Consider the following 20232-nt stretch of genomic DNA (forward strand, 5'->3'; position numbering starts at 1 on the left):
TGGTGGTTTATTTGGAGAATAGGTCACTTAGATGAAGGAAAGAACTGTACCTATACTCTGATCATTCTAGTATTATTTGGAGATGGACTTCTCTAAGGAATTTAATTATAAAATATAAACCCCTACACATACAAACACAAATACATCTTGTGAAGCTACATTCAAATAAAGAGTGCAGGGAGAAAACTATCCCTCTTGCATAATCCAGACTGAAGCAGGTGTGGGAAGATCGAAGTTTGCAGCTCTGAGACTTCAGAAACCAGAAATTATCTTTATTTTCTTAAAGAAAGATAGTAAACGAGAAGGTTCAGGATGGGGTGATGTATTATATCAAGAAATGATTGGTTTAAAAAAAACAAAAAGCATAATAAACCTTTTTTCTTAAGAGAAAGCTAGATTGGAAGCTTTTTGTGATACACTGTGTTTTTTAAATTCTCTGATGATTTTACAAATTAGTAAATGAAAGGGAGGGGAACTATCCTAGGAAGAGAATATATTAGATTTATCATTGGACAGCACTCTGTTAAAATTCTTATAATAGAATTTAGAATGTAAGATAATATGCAATCCTTCAGACAAATAACATTACTTGAGTTGATTTTTATTGATCGCTCTGGGAGTAGTTAATATAGGGCAACTCTTTATCTCCCCCTGTGGATTTTTTTGCAAAAACATTTGCTCAGTTGCTACTACTTCTTTTCTGGTCCAGACTGGTGATTTCCTTGGTGTATGGATACATTCCCTCTCCTGGCACTTCAGTTTCAGAAAGTTACCTGAGGTACTTTAAATTAAAGTTATCTGAGGTAGATTAAATTGCTTTTCCTTTGTCAGAAAGTACCCACGTATTTTGGAGATAGATTTTAACTTCTTAACTTCCAAATCATATTTGCAGCCTTGATTCTGTGCTGTTTCCCACTAATCCCATAACTATGACATCTTCTTCCTCTTCCCACCCCCAACTCTCATTAGTTATGCAGATGTTCGAGTGGAAAGGAGGCAAGAACTACCTCTGGAAGATTCAGCCTCTGAGGTTGTCGATTCTTCAACACTAAAGGTACCATATCTCTTGGTATGTTTTTCATAAATAAATACTTGTTGATTGATTAAATGTGGGTTTTAAGTATGTTTTGATGATTTGCATGTGGAGTTGAAGGATATTTTGGTAGTTTGACAATACTGAGATTTTTGTTGTTCAGTCGTGTCTAACTTCTTATGACCCCTTTTGGGGAGTTTTCTTGGCAAAGATACTAAAGTGGTTTGTCATTTCCTTCTCCAGCTCTTTTTTACATGAGGAAACTGAGGCAGTTTTAAGTGACTTGCCCATGGTCACACAGCTAGTATCTGAGGCTAGATTTGAACTCAGAAAGAAGAGTCTTCCAGATTTCAGACTTGACATTCTATTTCATTGCAACACCTAGTAGCCCAAGATGTTCTAGGAATTATTATTCCCATTTTACAGATAAGGAAATGGAGGCAAACAGGGTTGAGTGACTTGTCCAGGGTCACATAACTACTATGTCTCTAAGGCCAGATTTGAACTCAGGAAAGTGAAAGCTAGGTGTCCAGGGGAAAGAATACTAGATTTGCAGTCAGGTCCTGGGTTCAGATCCTCATTCTTCTATTTATTATACATGTGACCATGGGCAAGTTATGTTACTTTTTTGGAAGGTCATTTTCCTCACCTGAAAAATAAGAATATTGAAATCATTTTCTAAATATTCTTTCTACTTTTTAAAAGAAATTATTTGTTTGTTTTAATAACAAATGTCCACCTAAGTTTTCCAGCTTTATACAATCCCTATTGTCTCCCTTGCTTCTTCCTCCCCCTTCCCAGAGCTGACAAGCAATTCTTTCTGAGTTATATGTGTATTATCATGCAAAATATATTTCCATATTATTCATTTTTTGTAAGTGAATAATCTTATAAAATCCAAAAAACTCCAAAATACACTAAAAAAAACAAGTGATTAATCATATGCTTTCATCTACATTTCTACTCCAACTGTTCTTTCTTGGGAAGTAGATAGCATTCTTTTTCACAAGTCCCTCAGAATTTTCCTAGATTATTGTATTGCTGTTAGTAGCAAAGTATCACTTTTTAACATTCTACAATATTGCAGTTACTGTGTATAATGTTCTGGTTCTATTTATTTCACTCTACATCAGTTCACATAGGTCTTTCTAGTTCTTTCTGAAATCATCCTGTTCATTGTTTCTATAGCACAATAATATTCTATCACCATCATGTACCATAGTTTGTTCAGCCATTCCCCAATTGAGAGATATCCCTTTAGTTTCCAATTTTTTGTCACCACAAAAAAGAGTACCTATAAATATTTTTGTACAAGTAGGCTCTTTCCCTCTCCTTTTTTTTACCTCTTTGGGATATAGATCTAGTACTAGTATTACTGGATCAAAGTGGTATGCATTCCTTTAATAGTCCTTTGGGCATAATTCCAATTCCAAATTGCCCACCAGAATGGTTAGATCAGTTCACAACTCCACCAGTAATGCATTAATGTCCCAATTTTGCCACATTCCCTCCAACATTTATCGTTTCCCTTTACTGTCATATTGGCCAATCCAATAAGTGTGAGATGGTACCTCAGGGTTGTTTTAATTTATATTTCTTTAATCAAGTGGGATTTATAACATTTTTTCATATGGTTATTGAAAGCTTTGATTTCTTCATCTAAAAAAATTGCCTATTCGTATCCTTTGACCACTTATTAATTGGTGAATGACTTGGATTCTTATAAATTTGACTTAGTTCTTTATATATTTGAGAAATGAGACCTTGATCAGAGAAATTTGTTATAATTTTTTTCCAATTTATTGTTTCCCTTCTAATGTTTCTTACATTGGTTTTGTTTATACAAAACCTTTTTAACTTAATATAATAAAAATAATACATTTTACATCTTATAATGTTCCCTATCTCTTTTTTGGTCATACATTCTTTCCTTCTCCATAGATCTGATAAGTAAACTATCCTATGTTCCCCTGATTTACCTATATGTTTAAATCATATGCCCATTTTGACCTTATTTTGTTATAGGGTGTAGAGAGATTGATCCAAACCTAATTTTAGCCAGACTATTTTGCAGTTTTCCCAGCAGTTTTTGTCAAATATTGAGTTCTTATTCCCAAAAGCTGAGATCTTTGGGTTTATCAAACACTAGATTACTGAGATCATTTACCCCTAATCTATTCCATTGATCCATGCTCCTATCTCTTATCTAGTATCAGATACTCTTTCTACTTTAAAGACACTTTAAAGCACTTTACAGATATTAATCCCTTATAGGATCAGTGAAAAAAAGAGTGTATTATTACTTTCACTTAAAAGAAAAAGTTAAGACACTCTAATTTTAGTCATCCTTTTCAGTTTATCACTGTCCTGCATTAAGCATCTCTTAATTAAATATAGAATTCACTTTCCCATGATAATTCTGGAGATGTCTATTTTATAGTGATACCATATTATGTTGTGAAAGGGATGCAATGTTCGTTATTCTCTATTAAGGGAAAATTATTCAAGCCACAGATTAAAAACATACAGTGGTTCCCCCTTGCTAATGAATCTAGTACAAACTCCTTAACTTGATATTTAATGCCCTCCCCAGCCTGCCTTCTGACTAGTTTCACAGCCTTATCTTAGAATACGTGCCTTCACATACTCTCTTTTCCAACAAAACTGGACTATTTGGCACTCTCTGTTTTCTCATTGCCCTTTCCTGCCTCTGTCTTTGCTAATGTCATTCCTCCATTAAATTAGGGCCATACAACAATAATATACTGTTGGTGGAATTCTGAATTGGTACATTCTGGAAAGCAATTTAGAATTATGCAAATAAAGTAACTAAAATGTCCATAACCTTCGACCCAGAGATTCTGCAGCTAGCAAATGCTCCAATGAGGTCATTGACAAAAAGAAAAGGTTTATACCATCACTTTTTATGACAGTAAAGAACTAGAAACAAAGTAGATGCCATCAACAGGAGAATGGCTAAATAGATTGAGGTTTATAAATGAAATAGAATATTGTTTTTATTCAGTTGTTTTTTAATCATGTCCAACTATTCATGACCCCAGTTAGGGCTGTCTTGGCAAAGATTGACCTTCCATTTCCTTCTCTAGTTCATTTTATAGATGATGAAACTGAGACAAAGAAGGGTTAAGTGACTTGCCCAAGGTCACATAGCTAGCATGTGCCTGAGGCCAGATTTGAACTCACATAGAGAATTTTTTGTGACTCCAAATCCAGTGCTCCATCCATTTCACCACCTAGACACCCTAATGAAATACCACTGTATTATAAGAAATAATAATCATAGTCTAGTCAGAGGAATATGGAAAGACTTCCATGAAATGATGCAAAGTGAAGCAAGTAGAACCAGAAAAACAATATATACAATGACTACAACAAAGTAAATTAAAAGTAACAAATAATAACCAAATGGTTATAGAAATTGAATTTTTGAAAGTATAAGTATGAACATCTATATCCTACCAAAAAAAACCTATGAGACAACACTTCCCTCTAATCCTTTCAGAAGCTGGAGTCCAAGGATACAGAGTATTACATAAAAAAAGATTTTTAAAATATATATCGACCAGTTTTACTGAATTTTTTGTCTCTTTCTCTTCCCCACCCCCCCGGAAGGAAAATAGGGAAAAGAAAATATAAGGCAATGTAAAGACAAGAGATATCAACAAAAATTTATTTCAAAAAAATAAAGACACCAAAACAAATTAGGTCAACTCACGGTATCTACTGGAATAAGGAATTTCTGGATTCAAGGAATTCTATAAGAAGAATTCATCTGTTTCTCTTATCTATTTCCATGCCTTCGTTTATTAAAAAATTATTTTTCAAATGAATGATGTGCTAATCTAAGTAGCCATACTGGAGGGGGGGGGGGGGAAAGAGGTACCATTGCATTACACACCTCTAAGCTAAATGCTTTTTCATTACATGTTCAAGGGAAATTTACTGGAGAACATTCTTAACATTGAAGACAGAAGTAGGATAATGTGAACTACCAAATCTGTATCGAGATTCGGGTAAAGCAGTAGTGTTCCTCACAATGGAGTACTATGGCCATTCCAAAAAAATCTGCCTCTGAAATATGTTGATGCTCCCTTAGGATTCTGAGTTCACCAAAATGGTGACTTGTGGATCTCTGTTTTGGCATTGATGGTCACAGATATTGATAAAGGAGATAATGCAGTTTTTCTTGATTTATTCATTTACTAATGAGAGAAATCTATGATGACAGGTGATAGAGAGCCATTTGGACTCAGGCAGACATTTTATTTATTGTTATTATTGGGAAAAGAAAGAAAAACCTTGTTGGCTTATTTTAGAAGTGAAGGCAAAAAGCAATGAATGCTTTCAGGATACATGCTCTGGTGAGTTCCAGGAAAATGGCTTTGCATTATTCTCTTGAGTAAAAAATCAGAGGTATTATAGAAGTGCTTACGTATTTCCCCTTCTCATTATTGAACATATTAGCGCCAATTCAGATTCCAGAGGAGAGAAAGAATAAGCTTCTAATGCACAAAGATCCTAGCAAGACTTTACTTGATGATATAGCTGTGTATGAATACATGTGTGCACATTTTTATTCTAGAGCAAGCAATAGTGATTCATTTACAGTCTTCAGAAGAAGGAAAGATAGCCCTTGCAATTACAAAATTCTAAGCAGTAAAACTAAAACCTTATAAACACAAGGTTTTTAGGCGGTTACACCACAAAGACTAGACAATATGGAAAAAACGTTGCAACATTTAAGGGTCCTTTGGCCTTGCCACACTCAGTCATGGAATGGTATCCTCCCTTTCTCTTCCTTTAAGTCCTAAATCAGGTCCTACATCTTCCATGAAGCATCCCATGATTCCCCTAGCTGGAAGTGATTTCTTCCTCTTCAGATCTGCCATAGCATTTTGTATGGCATGCCACTTTGAATTTATTATTATCTAATTTATATTATAACTAATTACATACATTTCTTATCTTGCTATTGAGTGTATAATCTCCTTGAAGATAAGGACTATATCTGAGTCCATCTTCTATCTCCAGCATCGAGCATCCTATCCTGTGTTTGAGTTACTTAAAAATAAGTATTAGTTGAATTTAATTGAGTTAGATATAGGCAAATCCATAGTATACAAAGCAACTTTATAATGAGATTTTACTGTCCCAATTGCTTTTTCTCTTCGGTGTCCTTCAGATCTATCCCTTTCCTGCTTGTCCTTAATGCCACAGCCAGGCTAGCTCACCATTCATCTCTCATCACAATATTCTTTTCCTGTACTATGATTATTAAAAAGTATGATGGAACCATGGAACATTGTGGGAAGAGGTAGAGGAAAGGCAGTAACTATAGAATCAAAGGAACTGAGTTTGAATCCTGCCTCTTACATTTATCCATGGGACCTTGAACAAGTCATTTAATTTCTCTGGACCTCAATTTCCTCATTGATAAAATGAGAGGTTTGCAGTGATTGGTCCCAGAGGTTGCTTTCAATGCTAGATTTATGGTCTTATGAACCTCAGTGTTGTGTATTCTCCATTCAATTAAAAATTTTACTTAATAAAAATCATTATCCAAGTGACACCTGTGTTGCTGTGCCCTAATCCCACCCCACCCCCAAAATCCTTGATTCCAGAACCAACCTGAAATCCATACAGAAACTGTACCACCCTTTCCATATTAGAGTTGGGAATGAACTTATAGATATGGTCTAAGCTTCTCATTCCATACCTAAAAAAAAGCTAGGAAGAAATGCCTTGCTTCAGATTTCTTAATTTATTGGTGTCAGAGTCATGACTAAAATCCAATTCTCATGAATCTTGGGCTTTCTTTCCACTATATTGGCATCTTCTGTCAACTGAAAGGCATCTAAGAGGTACAGAGATGACAGTGCTAAACTTGGAGTGAGAAAAACTCAAGTTCAGAGCCTACCTCAGATCCTTACTGTATCATCCTAGACAAGTCACTGAACCTCTGTGCACCTCATTTTCTTCATCTGTAAAATGTAGATAATGATAGTACCTATTTCCCAGGATTATTGTGAATATTAAATGAGAAAACACATGTAAAGAGCCTTGTAAACCTTACGGTGCTATAGAAATGCTATTGGTATGCTCTGCTAGAGGAGAAATATCTGAATCCATCACTGACTCAGTTGGGTAAAAGAAATCACCTTTAAAGCTGAGAGAGTAGTTCAGTCCCCTTTCCAAGTATCCTCTGCTGCCGTGATTTATGCTAATGCACAATATGGCTATTAATCTTCAGCATAGTGATATGGTACATCTTGTCTTTGTTTATTGAAGTGTTTAATATCCAAGCCTGCCACATAATACATCGTGAATCATGTCAGAGTGTAATATTAAGCTGTTAATAGGCAGGTGTTAGAGGCAATACATCATAGCTGAAGGATAGCATAATGTTGAGGACATGAATTCACAATAGGTATCCTTTCTTGAGCAAAGACTTTCTGCCAGCCTCAGGTCTCAGACAAAATCTCAAAATATTACCTTTGAAAATACCAACTATTAGCTCAAATCCAAAATTGGTCCTGAAACAGCCTTGCCAAGAATTGTAAGTCACATGACCTGCATGTGGATATTGGCCTTTTGGAGTCAAACTTCAATTAATCAATGAACATTTCAATCATTTTTCGGTCATGTACAACTCTTTATGATCCCATTCTGGGTTTTCTTGGCAAAGATACTAGAGTGGTTTGCCATTTCCCTTTCCAGCTCATATAACAGAGGAGGAAACTGAGGCAAACAGGGTGAAGTGACTTGTTCAGGGTCACAGAGCTAGTAAGTGTCTGAGACCAGATTTGAACTCGGGTCTTCTTGACTTGAAGCCCAGCACTCTACTGAGCCAGCTAGCCTAATTATTAATCTCCTACTATGTGCAGGGCATTGTGCTGTATAGCATTAGGAATAAAAATATAAAGAATAAAACAATACCTATGGCTTGTGCTGGAGCCAGCTGGTTTCAGGAAAGCCATTTGTTATACCCAGGAAATTAGCAAATACTAAAAACTCAAGGCATGATTAACTGTTTTGTTGATGGTCTATGCTTAAGAAAGTGATGTAGAAAATGTTAGTAATATAGATTAAATTTGAGGCAAGATGTTGGCCCTGTGGATAGAGCACAGGTCTGGATCTGTGAAAACCTGTGTTCAAATCTGGCCTCAGACACTTCCTAGCTGTATGTATGACCTTGCACAAGCCACTGAACTCTGTTTGCCTAGCCCTTGTGTTACTAAGACAGAAAGTGAGTTTAAAAGGAAAAAAAATAAAGTAGATTAAATTTGAAAATGTACCCTACTTTTTTTTTTCTTGGAGATCTGTTTATTAAACATTTACTGGCACACCCCCGGCCCAAACTTAAAGACTATCCATTCTAATGAGGAGACAGCAAGTGAGTAAGTGTGTATGGAAGTATAAAGAGAATAAATACAAAACAGTTCTGTGAAGACTGTTTGAGAGGAAGAGTACTAGCAGGGGAAGGATTAGGAAAGACTTGAGGTAGAAGATGCTGCATCTTGAAGGAAGAGAGGGATTCTGTTCAAAGGACGTGGAGAGAGTAATTTCCAAGTCAAGAGTAGAGTAGAGAGAGAGGGAGAAAGACAATATGGGGAGGGTGACCAGTACAAAAGCACAAAGACAGAGCATGGAAGGGACAAAGAGCAAGTCAATTTGGCTGGATCACAGAGTGCAAGAGGGGAATAATGTTCATCATGGCTGGAAACTTTTAGTTGAGGCCAGGCAATGAAAGCTAACTTGAGGAGTTTATTTTTTTTCCTCAGAAGTGTTAACAATGGAATAAAGAAACCGAGTAATCATATCCAGGCAGCAATTTATTTGGCAATCCATGTGGTTGCAAATCAAACTGGATTCAAGGTTCTCAGTAGCCAAGGGCCCAGAAGCTTAATTTCTCTCAGTGAATTTGGAAAGAAAAAATTTGGAGGAAATGAAAATCAGGAAACATGCGACCCTTCATTACAGAGATTGAGACTTCTGGTTTCTCATAAAGGGTAGTGGGGTCTGGAGACGATGAGGTGAGAGGGAGAAAGGTATTCATCTAACATGCTGTGTTAGGTGACAATAGAGAAGGGCGAAGTGCATTTGGACTAAAGTCTCCTAAATCAAGTGGCTTACATGGAGTTGGATCTAACCTTACAAAATGGTGAATAAAAGCCAAATGGAGTTATGAGTGCTAGGTTTTTTTTTAATGTAACAGAAGCAATAGGAAGCCATTGGAGCTGATAGAGTATAGGTGTGCCATGACCAGATCTGCATTTGTGGAAAATCACTTTAGCAGTAGTATGTAGGGCAGATCAGATTGGGAGGAAATTTAAAGTAAGGATACCAATATGGAAGCTACAGACATAGAAAATCCTTAGATATAATATCTCCTACAGTACACACACACACACACACACACACACACACACACAAAGTGGCACAATGGATTGATCTCTGGGTCTGGAATAAAGGAAGACCTGCATTCAAATCTAGCCTCAAACACTAACTGTGTGACATTAAGCAAGTCACTTAACACTTTTGCCTCAGTTTCCTCATCTATAAAATGAGTTAAAGAAGGAAATGGCAAACTACTTCTGTATATTTGTCTCGAAAACTCCAAATGGGTCATGAAGAGTCAGACATGACTAAAAAATAATACATAAGCACACTCACATACATATATACACATCACTGTGCCAAATTGCATGATTATGACCCAGTAGATCAGTATAGTATTTGCCATAGTTATTCTAAGTGATTATATGGTTATGCACAGTAATTATATTTTTCTCTTTAACTTAAAAAATGTTATAACTCAGACTTGGAGCTTAGTGCTTACTAGCATGTCCAAACCTAAGCCACAGGAAAAATGAAGTTAGTTTATATATGAGTAAGAAATGCATAATACTTTGTTCATCATTCCACCTTTGCAGTTCTTTAGATCCAGGTAACCTGGGCAATGACTATGTAGAGAGCATAAGGGGTGGCAAGGTGGCACAGTGGATAGATTGCCAAGCCTAAAGTTGGGGAGACCTGGGCTCGGACCCTCCTAGCTGTGTGAGGGGCACATCACTTAACCTTGTCTGCCTTACCCTTGTTCTTCTGTCTTAGAGTTGTTACTAAGACAGAAAGTAAGGGTTTCAAAAAAGAAACAGACTGCTACTTTATTCAGGGAATTGATTGAATCCTAGTAAGTCAAGAAAGTAGAAGATAGGTATGGATAGGAGCGAAATGAAAATCTAAGAATTTAATATATTAAATTTTATTATTTTCAAGCCTTAGGTCCATATTTCTGTCCACTTGATGATGTGGTGGTAGAAATAGCATGGGAAGGGGTAGCCAGGTAGCTCAGTGGGTCAGGCCCAGAACCGGGAGGTCCTGGGTTCAAATCTGGCCTCAGACACTTCTAGCTGTGTGATCATGGGAAAATTACTTAAGCCTCATTGCCTAGCCCTTACCACTCTTCTGCTTTGTAACTAATACATAGTATTGATTCTAAAGAGGAAGGTAAGGGTTTGAAGAAAAAAGAAAAAAAATGAAATAACATGGGTCTTGGAGTCAAGATACTTGGGTTGTAGTAATGGTTCTATGACCAAGTCATTTCAAAACCAATTTAAGCTTCCTAATTGGTGACATGAAAGATTTAAACTAGATGACTGCCTCCTTAGGTCCCCTCCAACTCTAATAGCCTATGATTCGTTGGTTCTGTTCTTCGTTCTCCTGGGACCTAGACTGTGGGATTCTGGTCATCTAGCCTTCCACAGATGAAACGGTGACACTTTTGGAATAGATTGCCAATTTTAAAGAAAGACTGAATTAAAAGGCCAAATTATAAAGATCTAAAGACATGATATGTGACAGAAAAGTTCAGTACCCTTTTACTGCTGTTTGGAACAATTATCTCAAAATCACTCTTATAAAAACTACAAATTTAAGATTATAAAATAACTGAATTTATCCATAAGATTCTCAATCTGAAAATTAAACCATCTTTATTTGTATTTCAAGGACAAGGGGGCAAGCTTGGATCCTCAACAACACTTTAGTGCACTTGAAGTGGGAGCCTCTGTCCTTAACACTAGCCAGTCACCATCGGCATCTTCAAGAAGTTCTCATAAATCCTCCCATACACCCATGTCTGAGACCGCCTGTGAGTATGACATCCCTCGACCACTGATAACCAGTGTTCAGATTCTTTTGCATTCTACAGTTCAAGAGGCTAGGGCAGTGGTTCCCAAACTTTTTTGGCCTACTGCCCCCTTTCCAGAAAAAATATTACTTAGTGCCCCCTGGAAATTATGAAACTATTTATTGAACTCAGAATAGAATGTAATACAAAAAAAGTGGGGCCATCACCACTCCCTGGATCACTGTAGCACCCACCAGGGGGCAGTAGCGCCCATTTTGGGAATCACTGGGCTAGGGCGAGGGAAGGTTACTCTTCATGGATAGGGTGATATGTCTTCTGGTATTCCTCAAAGTGAGTAGGTTCAATTGAGTCAACTCTTGTTACATTGGAGATTAGTGATCAGGAGTTCTTTTTCTTATCCCATAGTGGTCACTTTTTCACTTGTTCACACCTCTACCAAAGGGTGTTAGAAAGTCAGTCAACCAGCATTTAAGTGCCTAAGGAATACAAATTAAAATGAAGAATGGTCCTTGCTCTCAAGGAACTCACAGTCTAATAGAGGAGACAAGATGCAAACACTTATGTACAAACAACATATGTGGGATGAATTGGAGGTAATCACTAGCATTAAGGGAGATCAGAAACATTAAAAAGAGAGGAAACTCAACTTGATCTTTTTGGCTACTTCTCAGCAGTTCTGTGCAATTTTAGTCAATAAGCATTTATGATCTGTTACTTACAATTATTATAATTTATATAATTCTGAATTTTATAAATAATTGACAATTTACAATTTACTATGCTATGCCCTTGTGCGTAAAAGATAAAATAATTAAAGTGTTTCCCCAAAGGAGCTTGGGTGCCACTGGGAGGACACTGAAACTAATGGGAAGTGTATTTCTACTGGGTGCTGTTCATGTCCCCATTACTGTGAAAAAATGGAAAGTTGAACAGGTGTTCAGTCAATCACATGTATTCATGACACCCAGGTGGAGATGGCCCTCCTTCCACAATGATTCCTACTAGCATTGTTCTAGGAATTCTTGACTCTCCTATGATTCTTGACTATTTTCCTTATATTTCCCCTCTTATTTTAAAGAGCCTGCTTCAGAAGTACACGTGAGTCATTAAAAACACTCATTGCTTTCTTATAGCCACTCCAACCAAACTGATCACAGAATCCAGCACCCCTTCCTTGTCAAGGACCTCCAGCCTACCACAAGAATTACCCATGCAAGGGCTCGGCCAACCTGCTACAATGCCTGTGAGTGTTACTGTTCAGTCATTCAGTTGTTCCCAATTCTTTGTGATCATGTGCACCATAGCATGCCAATACCACCCACATAGTTTTCTTGGCAAAGGTACTAGGTAGCTTGCTAATTTTTTCTCCAACCCATTTTATAGATGAGAAAACTGAGGCAAACAGGTTAAATGACTTGCCCAGGATTACACAGCAACTAAATGTCTGAGGACAAATTTAAACTGAGGTCTTCCTGACTCCATGCCTAATATTCTAACCACTGAGCAACCTAGCTGCCTGCAATACCTATGAATACACACAAAAAATGGCACTCAGTGTCTAAAAGGTTCACCGTCACTGCCATAGTTGATGCCTCTACTTGCCAAATGGAGTCAGGGATAAAAGGTCTTATGTCTCAGAAGATTCCCTTCAAAAATTCCAAAACAGAATCTCACAAAATACCTATTCCATCTTACAAAAGTTGAAAAGAAAAGATAGGAAGTCCCAAACTATCTACCTAGCACTTCTAGATGCAACATTTTGGAGTCCACTGTGCTGGTGGGCACTTGTCACGCAACCACATTCAAGGACTAAGGCTTGTAAAGATAAAGAGTAGAGCCAATTGCCAAGGTCAGACAAATAGCAGCTATTTCTGCTGAACTGATAGGATGAGATAAAATTCCTTTGAATAATTCTTGTAACTTGGTATAATAACAACAAAAAAAAGCATCAAGCAGAATAGGAAAGACTTGCGTTCAAATTCCATTTGACTAGCTGTGTGACCAAGAGGATCAAGTCCCTGATTTAAGTCTTATTTGCCTCTACTGTAAAATGGGAATAACAATACCTGTAGCACCTGTTTGTCAGAAGTGTTTTCTGGTTCCACAGGCCCCTTAACTCTCAATATCACCACAGTTTGCTCCCACCATTTCTTCATAACTACAAGTGCCTATTTACCTAATAAATCTTTTCCTGAGTTCTAGCTATCATTTTGGGGGACAGAAATTCTGCTGCCTTCTGTGTATTCCATCCAGCTAGCTCCTGTGGATGAGGGAGGGTGTCATAAGCTTTATAACTATGAATTTATAGAATTCCCTGGAAATTGTACCATGATTCTTTTCTCTGTTCCCTGTCCCCTTCCATTCCCCCAATTCTCAGGCTTCTCTGCCTTCTCAGTCATCTTGTGAGCTTCTTACACAGCATCTGCTGCCTCAGGCTGTTTTGCAAAGCCCACCTACACCCATGACACAGGTAAGTCAAGGACTTGGGGGAGATAAGGGAAGGGTGAAAGAATTCACCTTAAAATGAAGACCTTTTCCCCCCACATTGAAGAATGCATCTCTGGTCTCCCTGAGTATGCACATGTGTAGATGTATACAAGACTGACCTACATATTAAGAAACAAAGCCAAAGTTCCAATCAAGGGACATAGCAGATATTGAGATGACCAAAGGCAATAAGACCTGGATTCAGTTCCAGCTTTTCTGACAGTGAGACCCCCAGGGCAAGTAAGTCATTTAACCTCTTAGCTAGTCTTTAAGATAGCAAGCTGCAGAGGAGGTACTGATCCATGTGGAAAGAAATATTTTCTTAACCCACGGGTTCCTTAGAGCTATGAAATAATATAGCAGCTGGTCAGCGAGCATTTATAAAGCACCTACTGTGTGCCAGGCACTGTGTTAAGCAATATTTTATTATATGCAATATAAAACTAATTTAATCAAAGTTTAGTCCCTATCCTTATTCCTCCTATGGTCATTTTGAGTTGTTTCTCACTCTGCGGATAAGGTAGTATTCAGGTTCAGATTCTCTTAGATTAATAACTCTTTCTGTTCTTCTGCTAGAATAAATTACATAATCAAGCCCTTTATCCTAGTCATACTTTTTCATTCCTTAATAATCTTCAGAATCTTTACTACCTAAAAAAATTATCTTCATGGGTTTCTCTGGTTTCTACCAAGTTTTCTATACCCCTTTCCTTTCCTTCCAATTTAGCATGAAACAATATGCTGAAATGGATATAATAGTACAGGAAAGTTCTCTCACTAGAGGACTACCTTATAGATCAAACATATTTTCTAAAAAGTATCAGGTGGTTATTATTGTTGTTTAAACCCTTACCTTCTGTCTTAGAATCAATACAAAGTATGGATTCCAGGGCAGAAGAGTGGTAAGGGCAAGACAATTGGGGGTAAGTGACTTCCCAGGGTCACATAGCTAGGAAATGTCTGAGATTAGATTTGAACCCAGGACTTCCTATCTCCAGGCCTAGCATTCAATCCACTGAACCACCTAGCTGCCCCATACCAGTTGTTTAAAAAAAAAAATCCTACCTCCTCCTCCAAAAATAAAAATAAAAATAAAATCCCTACATGGTTGAATTGTTCAGTTTCTAGTCAGCTAAATCCTCGAATGCAGTATTTACACACAGAAACTCATGCTAATGAGGCCAAGCCTCTAGGTTTTATTCCCCTGTGGACCAGTTAGCTTTGCTCAACCCCTGGCCACAAACTTCACCCCACAACCACAGCAAGTCTTCTCACAAATGTGTTTGACAAGAGGAAATCGGCCAGAATATATGGGTGAGTTAGTGCAAATCTCTCCCCACTACTGGAAAAATGACTTAGAGCTCATGCCCTACTGGCACATGCAGCCAGCAGTGTTATCTTTGTAACAAGAAAGCATAGCACCCTTAACCCATTTGACAAGCCATGTGACGACTCTTCCTGTGGACAGTAAGACCTCTTTTATTTAGAGCCTACTTAGGCAGAACCTGTGGTAACTGAGACTTACTTTGTGTGATCTGTCCTTATGGAGGGAACCATACAGAATAACTTCCCTCTTTGCAGATTTTTAGGGTTTTACCCACGATAGAGCCAAACCCCATGTTAAATCGGTACCTTTTTCAAACTAAGCATTCAGGAAATTAAAAGCTCCTATAACTTCCAGATCTAGAAATCAACTTTTGCAGAATAATGTTTTGTAATATGTAAATATAGAATACAGACCTTTTTAAATTGCATTTAATTTTACTTATTAGTATTCATTTATAGTTTACAATGTGCACCATCCTTGGAAATAATTAAGCTGGATTCCTTTAAAAGTGATCTTTCATGGGGCAGCTGGGTAGCTCAGTGGAGTGAGAGTCGGGCCTAGAGACAGGAGGTCCTAGGTTCAAACCCGGCCTCAGACACTTCCCAGCTGTGTGACCCTGGGCAGGTCACTTGACCCCCACTGCCCACCCTTACCACTCTTCCACCTATGAGACAATACACCGAAGTTAAGGGTTTAAAAAAAAAAAGTGGTCTTTCATAAGGACTTTTCACCTCCTTCCTTCTTCCACTGCTAGATTAATGAAGTTCCACTCCTAATGCTGAATTATATCTCAAATTACAATTGTGCCAAGTACCCATTTCTCTTTTGCACTAGGTACTTGTCAAGAAGAAAGTTTCTTTCTGAAGTTTTGTGCATGTAAATGATGCTCGGTATCTGAAAGTACTTGTGCTAACACTTTAAATACTTCAGATATGAATGCAGATAACCGTCATGCATGCCTGTACATTCTAGCTATGCCTACCTTTCATTGTATGCTATGTTATTACACTAACACAACAAACCGTGTTGTTCTGAATATAGGCCATGCTTCCCTCCAAAACTGGCCTACATAAAACCTAAGTGTGTCCTATAATCAGTATTATTTTTAGCATAACTCCACAGAGTTGGGGTTTTTTATTTCTGTTTCAAATATAATTTTATTTAAGGGCCAGTTGGGAGCTGGTTGAATGATAGGTTCCAAAGAATAGGCACTAATGGGTCCACATTACCTTAGAGGGGTGTATCTAGTGGAATGTCTTAGAAATCTGCCCTTGGACCCTGTGCCTTTGAATATTTTATCAATGTCTTGGATAAAGATATAGATAAATTTTTTATCCAATTTGCAAATAACACCTAGCCAAGAACTAACTCTGAGTGATAGAATCAAGATCCTAAAAATGACTCAGGATATTCAGAATGATGGACTGAATATATTAAGATGAAATTTAATGGTGATAAACTGAAAATCCTGCCCTTCAATCAAAAAATTAAATGGGTAAGTTAAGGGTAGGGAAAAAATAGACTGATGATAGAAGGATTCTTGGAGCAGTTCTGTCTTTTGCTGCTACTAAGCCACCATTTTGGTTCTGCCTCCTGTTAACACATATAGGAAAAGATATCAGGATGTCCATAAATGACCACCAAGAAAAGATAACTTGATCTTAAACTGTATCTAGAGATGAGGAAGGTGACAGCCTTCTCTCACTATGAGCCAGTGAGACCACTCTTGGAATTTCAGGCTCATTGTTGGATGTCATGCTTTAGAAAGGTCATTGACAAAATGGAGCACATTTTTTAAAAGCATGACAAGGATTGTGATGTTCTTGTGCATCATTTCATATGAGCTTTGGTTGAAAGATATGATTGGGGCTCTTTAGACAAGGGAAGATAAGACTTAGGGAGGGCATGATCTGCAGACTTCATTGTCTTCAGGTATTTGAGGGATTGTTATATGGCAAAGGTTTCTGGATGGCCCCAGAGGGTGAAACCAGGAGCAATGGATGGGTGTGGCCAGGATGGACTGCTTCTAAGTTTCAAGGAAGAAAAATCAAATGCTGTCCAAAAAGTAGAATGGGTTGTCTGAAGAAATAGTGGGTTTCTAATCACTGGGGATTTCCAAGCAGAAGCTTAGTATACATTTGTTTAGGCATGAATGGGGCTGGTTGGCCTGTAAGGTGCCTTCCAACTCTTGAAATCCTTTAATTCCTCAGGGCTATTTTCTGTCCTGGCATAACACTGTGCATGTTTACCTACTTTTATGGAATATTGGGTTGGTTGTGTACAGAAGTGCCATACTCACAGCTCTGCCCCTACCCGTTTAAAATCTAATTGGAAAATGATTAACAAAAATAAATAAAAATACATTCACCATAGATAATGTTAATTGTGGTTTTCTAAGTCAACATGCAGCTTGCAGGGACCCATTTCTATTTGAGTTTTGACACCACTGGTGTACAGGAAGTTGGATTTTATTTTTTAACTGTTTTTATGCTTATTTTCTTTCACATCTAAAATTTGAGTCCATCTCCCAAAATTCCAGTTAATCCAGATTGTTCATTATTTGGATTCTGGATAATGGAGATTGTAGCACATATCATCTAACCTTAGTTTGTTATTCCAATGAGGCATCCTTTAATAGTTCCAGTCTTTTGATCTCCTCTCCCCAAGCCCCCTTCCAAATAAAGTCATCTTTTCTTATGGGAAGGTGGGAGAGAACTTGAACAAAAAGAGAAGATCAGAGGACACATTTGCAAAAGATAAGAACATGAATACTGCCATAGGTTTGAACCGGATAAAGGGAATGCTGATTGTCCACTCCATCTTTAACATTTTGACATCTCAAAGCACTTCAGCAGAAATCCATTAACCCACACAGAACATCCTTCTAAAGGAACCATGTAATACATATCATTATCTCCATTTTATTGGGGGGGAAACAAGCAGAAGAGAGCACAATGATAATGCATATCCAGGTAACAAAGTAGTCTTTACCTGGTAGCATTAGCATAGCCTCCTGCTCTTGGGCAGAAGTCCCCAGACAGTTTACACTCTGATCCATGGGCATCTGAGTCTCATCTTTGTGTTTTCACTGAAATCTCTAGGTCTGCTTGTGCAGTTTCCATCCAAGGCCCAAGTATTGCATTGTTCCATCATTAAATAAGCAGGTGACACTTGGGTGTAGGAATCTCCTTGAGGGTTATCCACAGGGCCACCTTGAGGTATACTGAATGAATGCCTAAGAAATCCAGACCGCTTCAGCCTTTTATGTAGGCCTACAGCAACCCTTTAGTCTGTTCCCAGGGGATCTTCAAGTTAAAATTCTGTCACTGCAAAACAGAAGAATGTTGTTTATTTACTTATCTGTGTATTCAGGGGTGGGGAGCAAGCAGGGTTTTCTATTTGTTAGCTGTCACTGACCCAGATTTCCTAGAGGGGGGAGGCATCAAGAACCTGGGGAAAGGTGAAGAAGGATGCTGAAAGCTACTCCAAATCTTTACCAGCCAGCTAAAGGCCCTCCAGGCCAGTTTAGAGAACACTCCGTCAATGTAATGTACCATCAAATTAAAGCTCATTCGTGATCCATTATATAACAGGCCAATGCTGTCCAGGATCACATTCAGGCTAATTATAGAACCTAAAAATGTCTATGAATCTGTCATATGAAAGCTGCCATGCCCTCAGTGGTAGTGGGTGGAAATGGGGAGAGAGTTCTTTTGGTGTCCTGCTTTTGACATTCATTTCTCCCTCTCTCATGCGTGTTCGTTCTCTCTCTCTCTCTCTCTCTCTCTCTCTCTCTCTCTCTCTCTCTCTCTCTCACAGAATTTGGAAAGCGAATATGCAATCAGTTCTTCCAAAATCAAGCAATAATTCAGTATTACTAGACTGTAGTCAGATAAATTTACCATCTAAATTTAGAATGAGCTCCACTGACCTAGAAAGAAATTAGTATCGGAGGACTATAGATTAAGAGCTCGAAAGGACTTTAGTGGTCATCCAACATCACCAATTTACAGAGGAGGGAACTGATGCCCAAAGAGATTGAATGGTCACATGTTGACTGCTTCTGGCTCTTAATAGCAATATGACCATGTCCTACTTTACCTCTCTAAAACTTCAATTTTCTCATACACAAAATGGGGTTTTTAAAAACTTACATTCTGGCTTAGAATTGATACTAAGTATCAGTTCTAAGGCAGAAGAGCAGTGAGGGTAGTGCCATTAGGGTTAAGTGACTGACAAGGGTTACGTAGCTAGGAAATCTGTCTGAGGTCACATTTGAACCCAGATCCTTCTGATATAAAATAGGTTTAATAATCTCTTTAGTATTTACCTCACAAATCTGCTGTGAGGCTCAAATGAGATTGTATATCTAACATACTTTGTCTACTTTAAATAAATGTTTTTCATATTTAAAGTGCTTTGCAAACCTTAAAGTGCTTTATAAATGTTGGCTATTATAAGTAACCAAGTTAGGATTTGAACTCAGCTACTTCTTCAACTCCAAGTTTGGTGCTCATTCTACTGTGTCATGTGGCACCCCAAAGAAAGCAGGCTGTAAATGTTCATTAGAGTCAAATATATAATTTAAGACCCTCATGGACTTGGCTGCTGCTTCCTTCTAGGCTGAACTGGGTTCACTGAACTGACACTGCTGAGGAGTGGCAAGAGCTAGTAAAAGATCAGTATAGTGGGCTCATCTCTGAAATCTCTCTGAATGGTGAAAATGAAAGTTGAACGTGGGTGTAATTTCTCCTCTTCTTTCCCTTCAAGTTCTCAGCACAATTTAGCATGTTTCAAACCATCAAAGACCAGCTGGAGCAGAGGACTCGGATCCTGCAGGCCAACATTCGGTGGCAACAAGAAGAACTGCATAAAATCCAGGAGCAACTGTGCATGGTCCAGGACTCCAACCTTCAGGTAAGGGCCTGGGGCCCAGGACTGCTAGGAAAACTCTGGTTTCCCATGGCCAACACCTTTCCCCTCTGTACAGAAAACCACAGAGAAATCGGGGGAATGAACTTTCCCAACAGCATCCTCATTTTAACGCCATACAATCTTAATTAGTCCTATTCATCAAACATCCAAAGCACACTAGGCATAGGACAAAAGGAGTCAATTCTGCCTGGTCTTCACTCTGGCTAGGCATGAAATTTCCATGACTTCCTTTTCAATCAGCACCCCATGATATACTGTTACGCTTCTACACATACATAA

At 38.0% G+C, this 20232-nt stretch overlaps 1 protein-coding gene across 1 annotated transcript in view; it reads left to right on the forward strand.

Annotated features, from left to right (window-relative positions):
• The window catches only part of NPAS2 (neuronal PAS domain protein 2), a 269033-nt gene that overhangs the window by 241096 nt on the left and 7705 nt on the right, over positions 1-20232 (forward strand). Inside the window, exons 13-17 of the mRNA XM_044669305.1 lie at positions 970-1069; positions 11063-11204; positions 12338-12447; positions 13582-13674; positions 19789-19935. Coding sequence (XP_044525240.1) covers positions 970-1069; positions 11063-11204; positions 12338-12447; positions 13582-13674; positions 19789-19935 — 592 coding nt within the window. The remainder of the gene's footprint in view (positions 1-969; positions 1070-11062; positions 11205-12337; positions 12448-13581; positions 13675-19788; positions 19936-20232) is intronic.

Source organism: Gracilinanus agilis, chromosome 3 (genome assembly GCF_016433145.1).
Source record: "Gracilinanus agilis isolate LMUSP501 chromosome 3, AgileGrace, whole genome shotgun sequence".
Lineage (NCBI taxonomy): Eukaryota > Metazoa > Chordata > Mammalia > Didelphimorphia > Didelphidae > Gracilinanus > Gracilinanus agilis.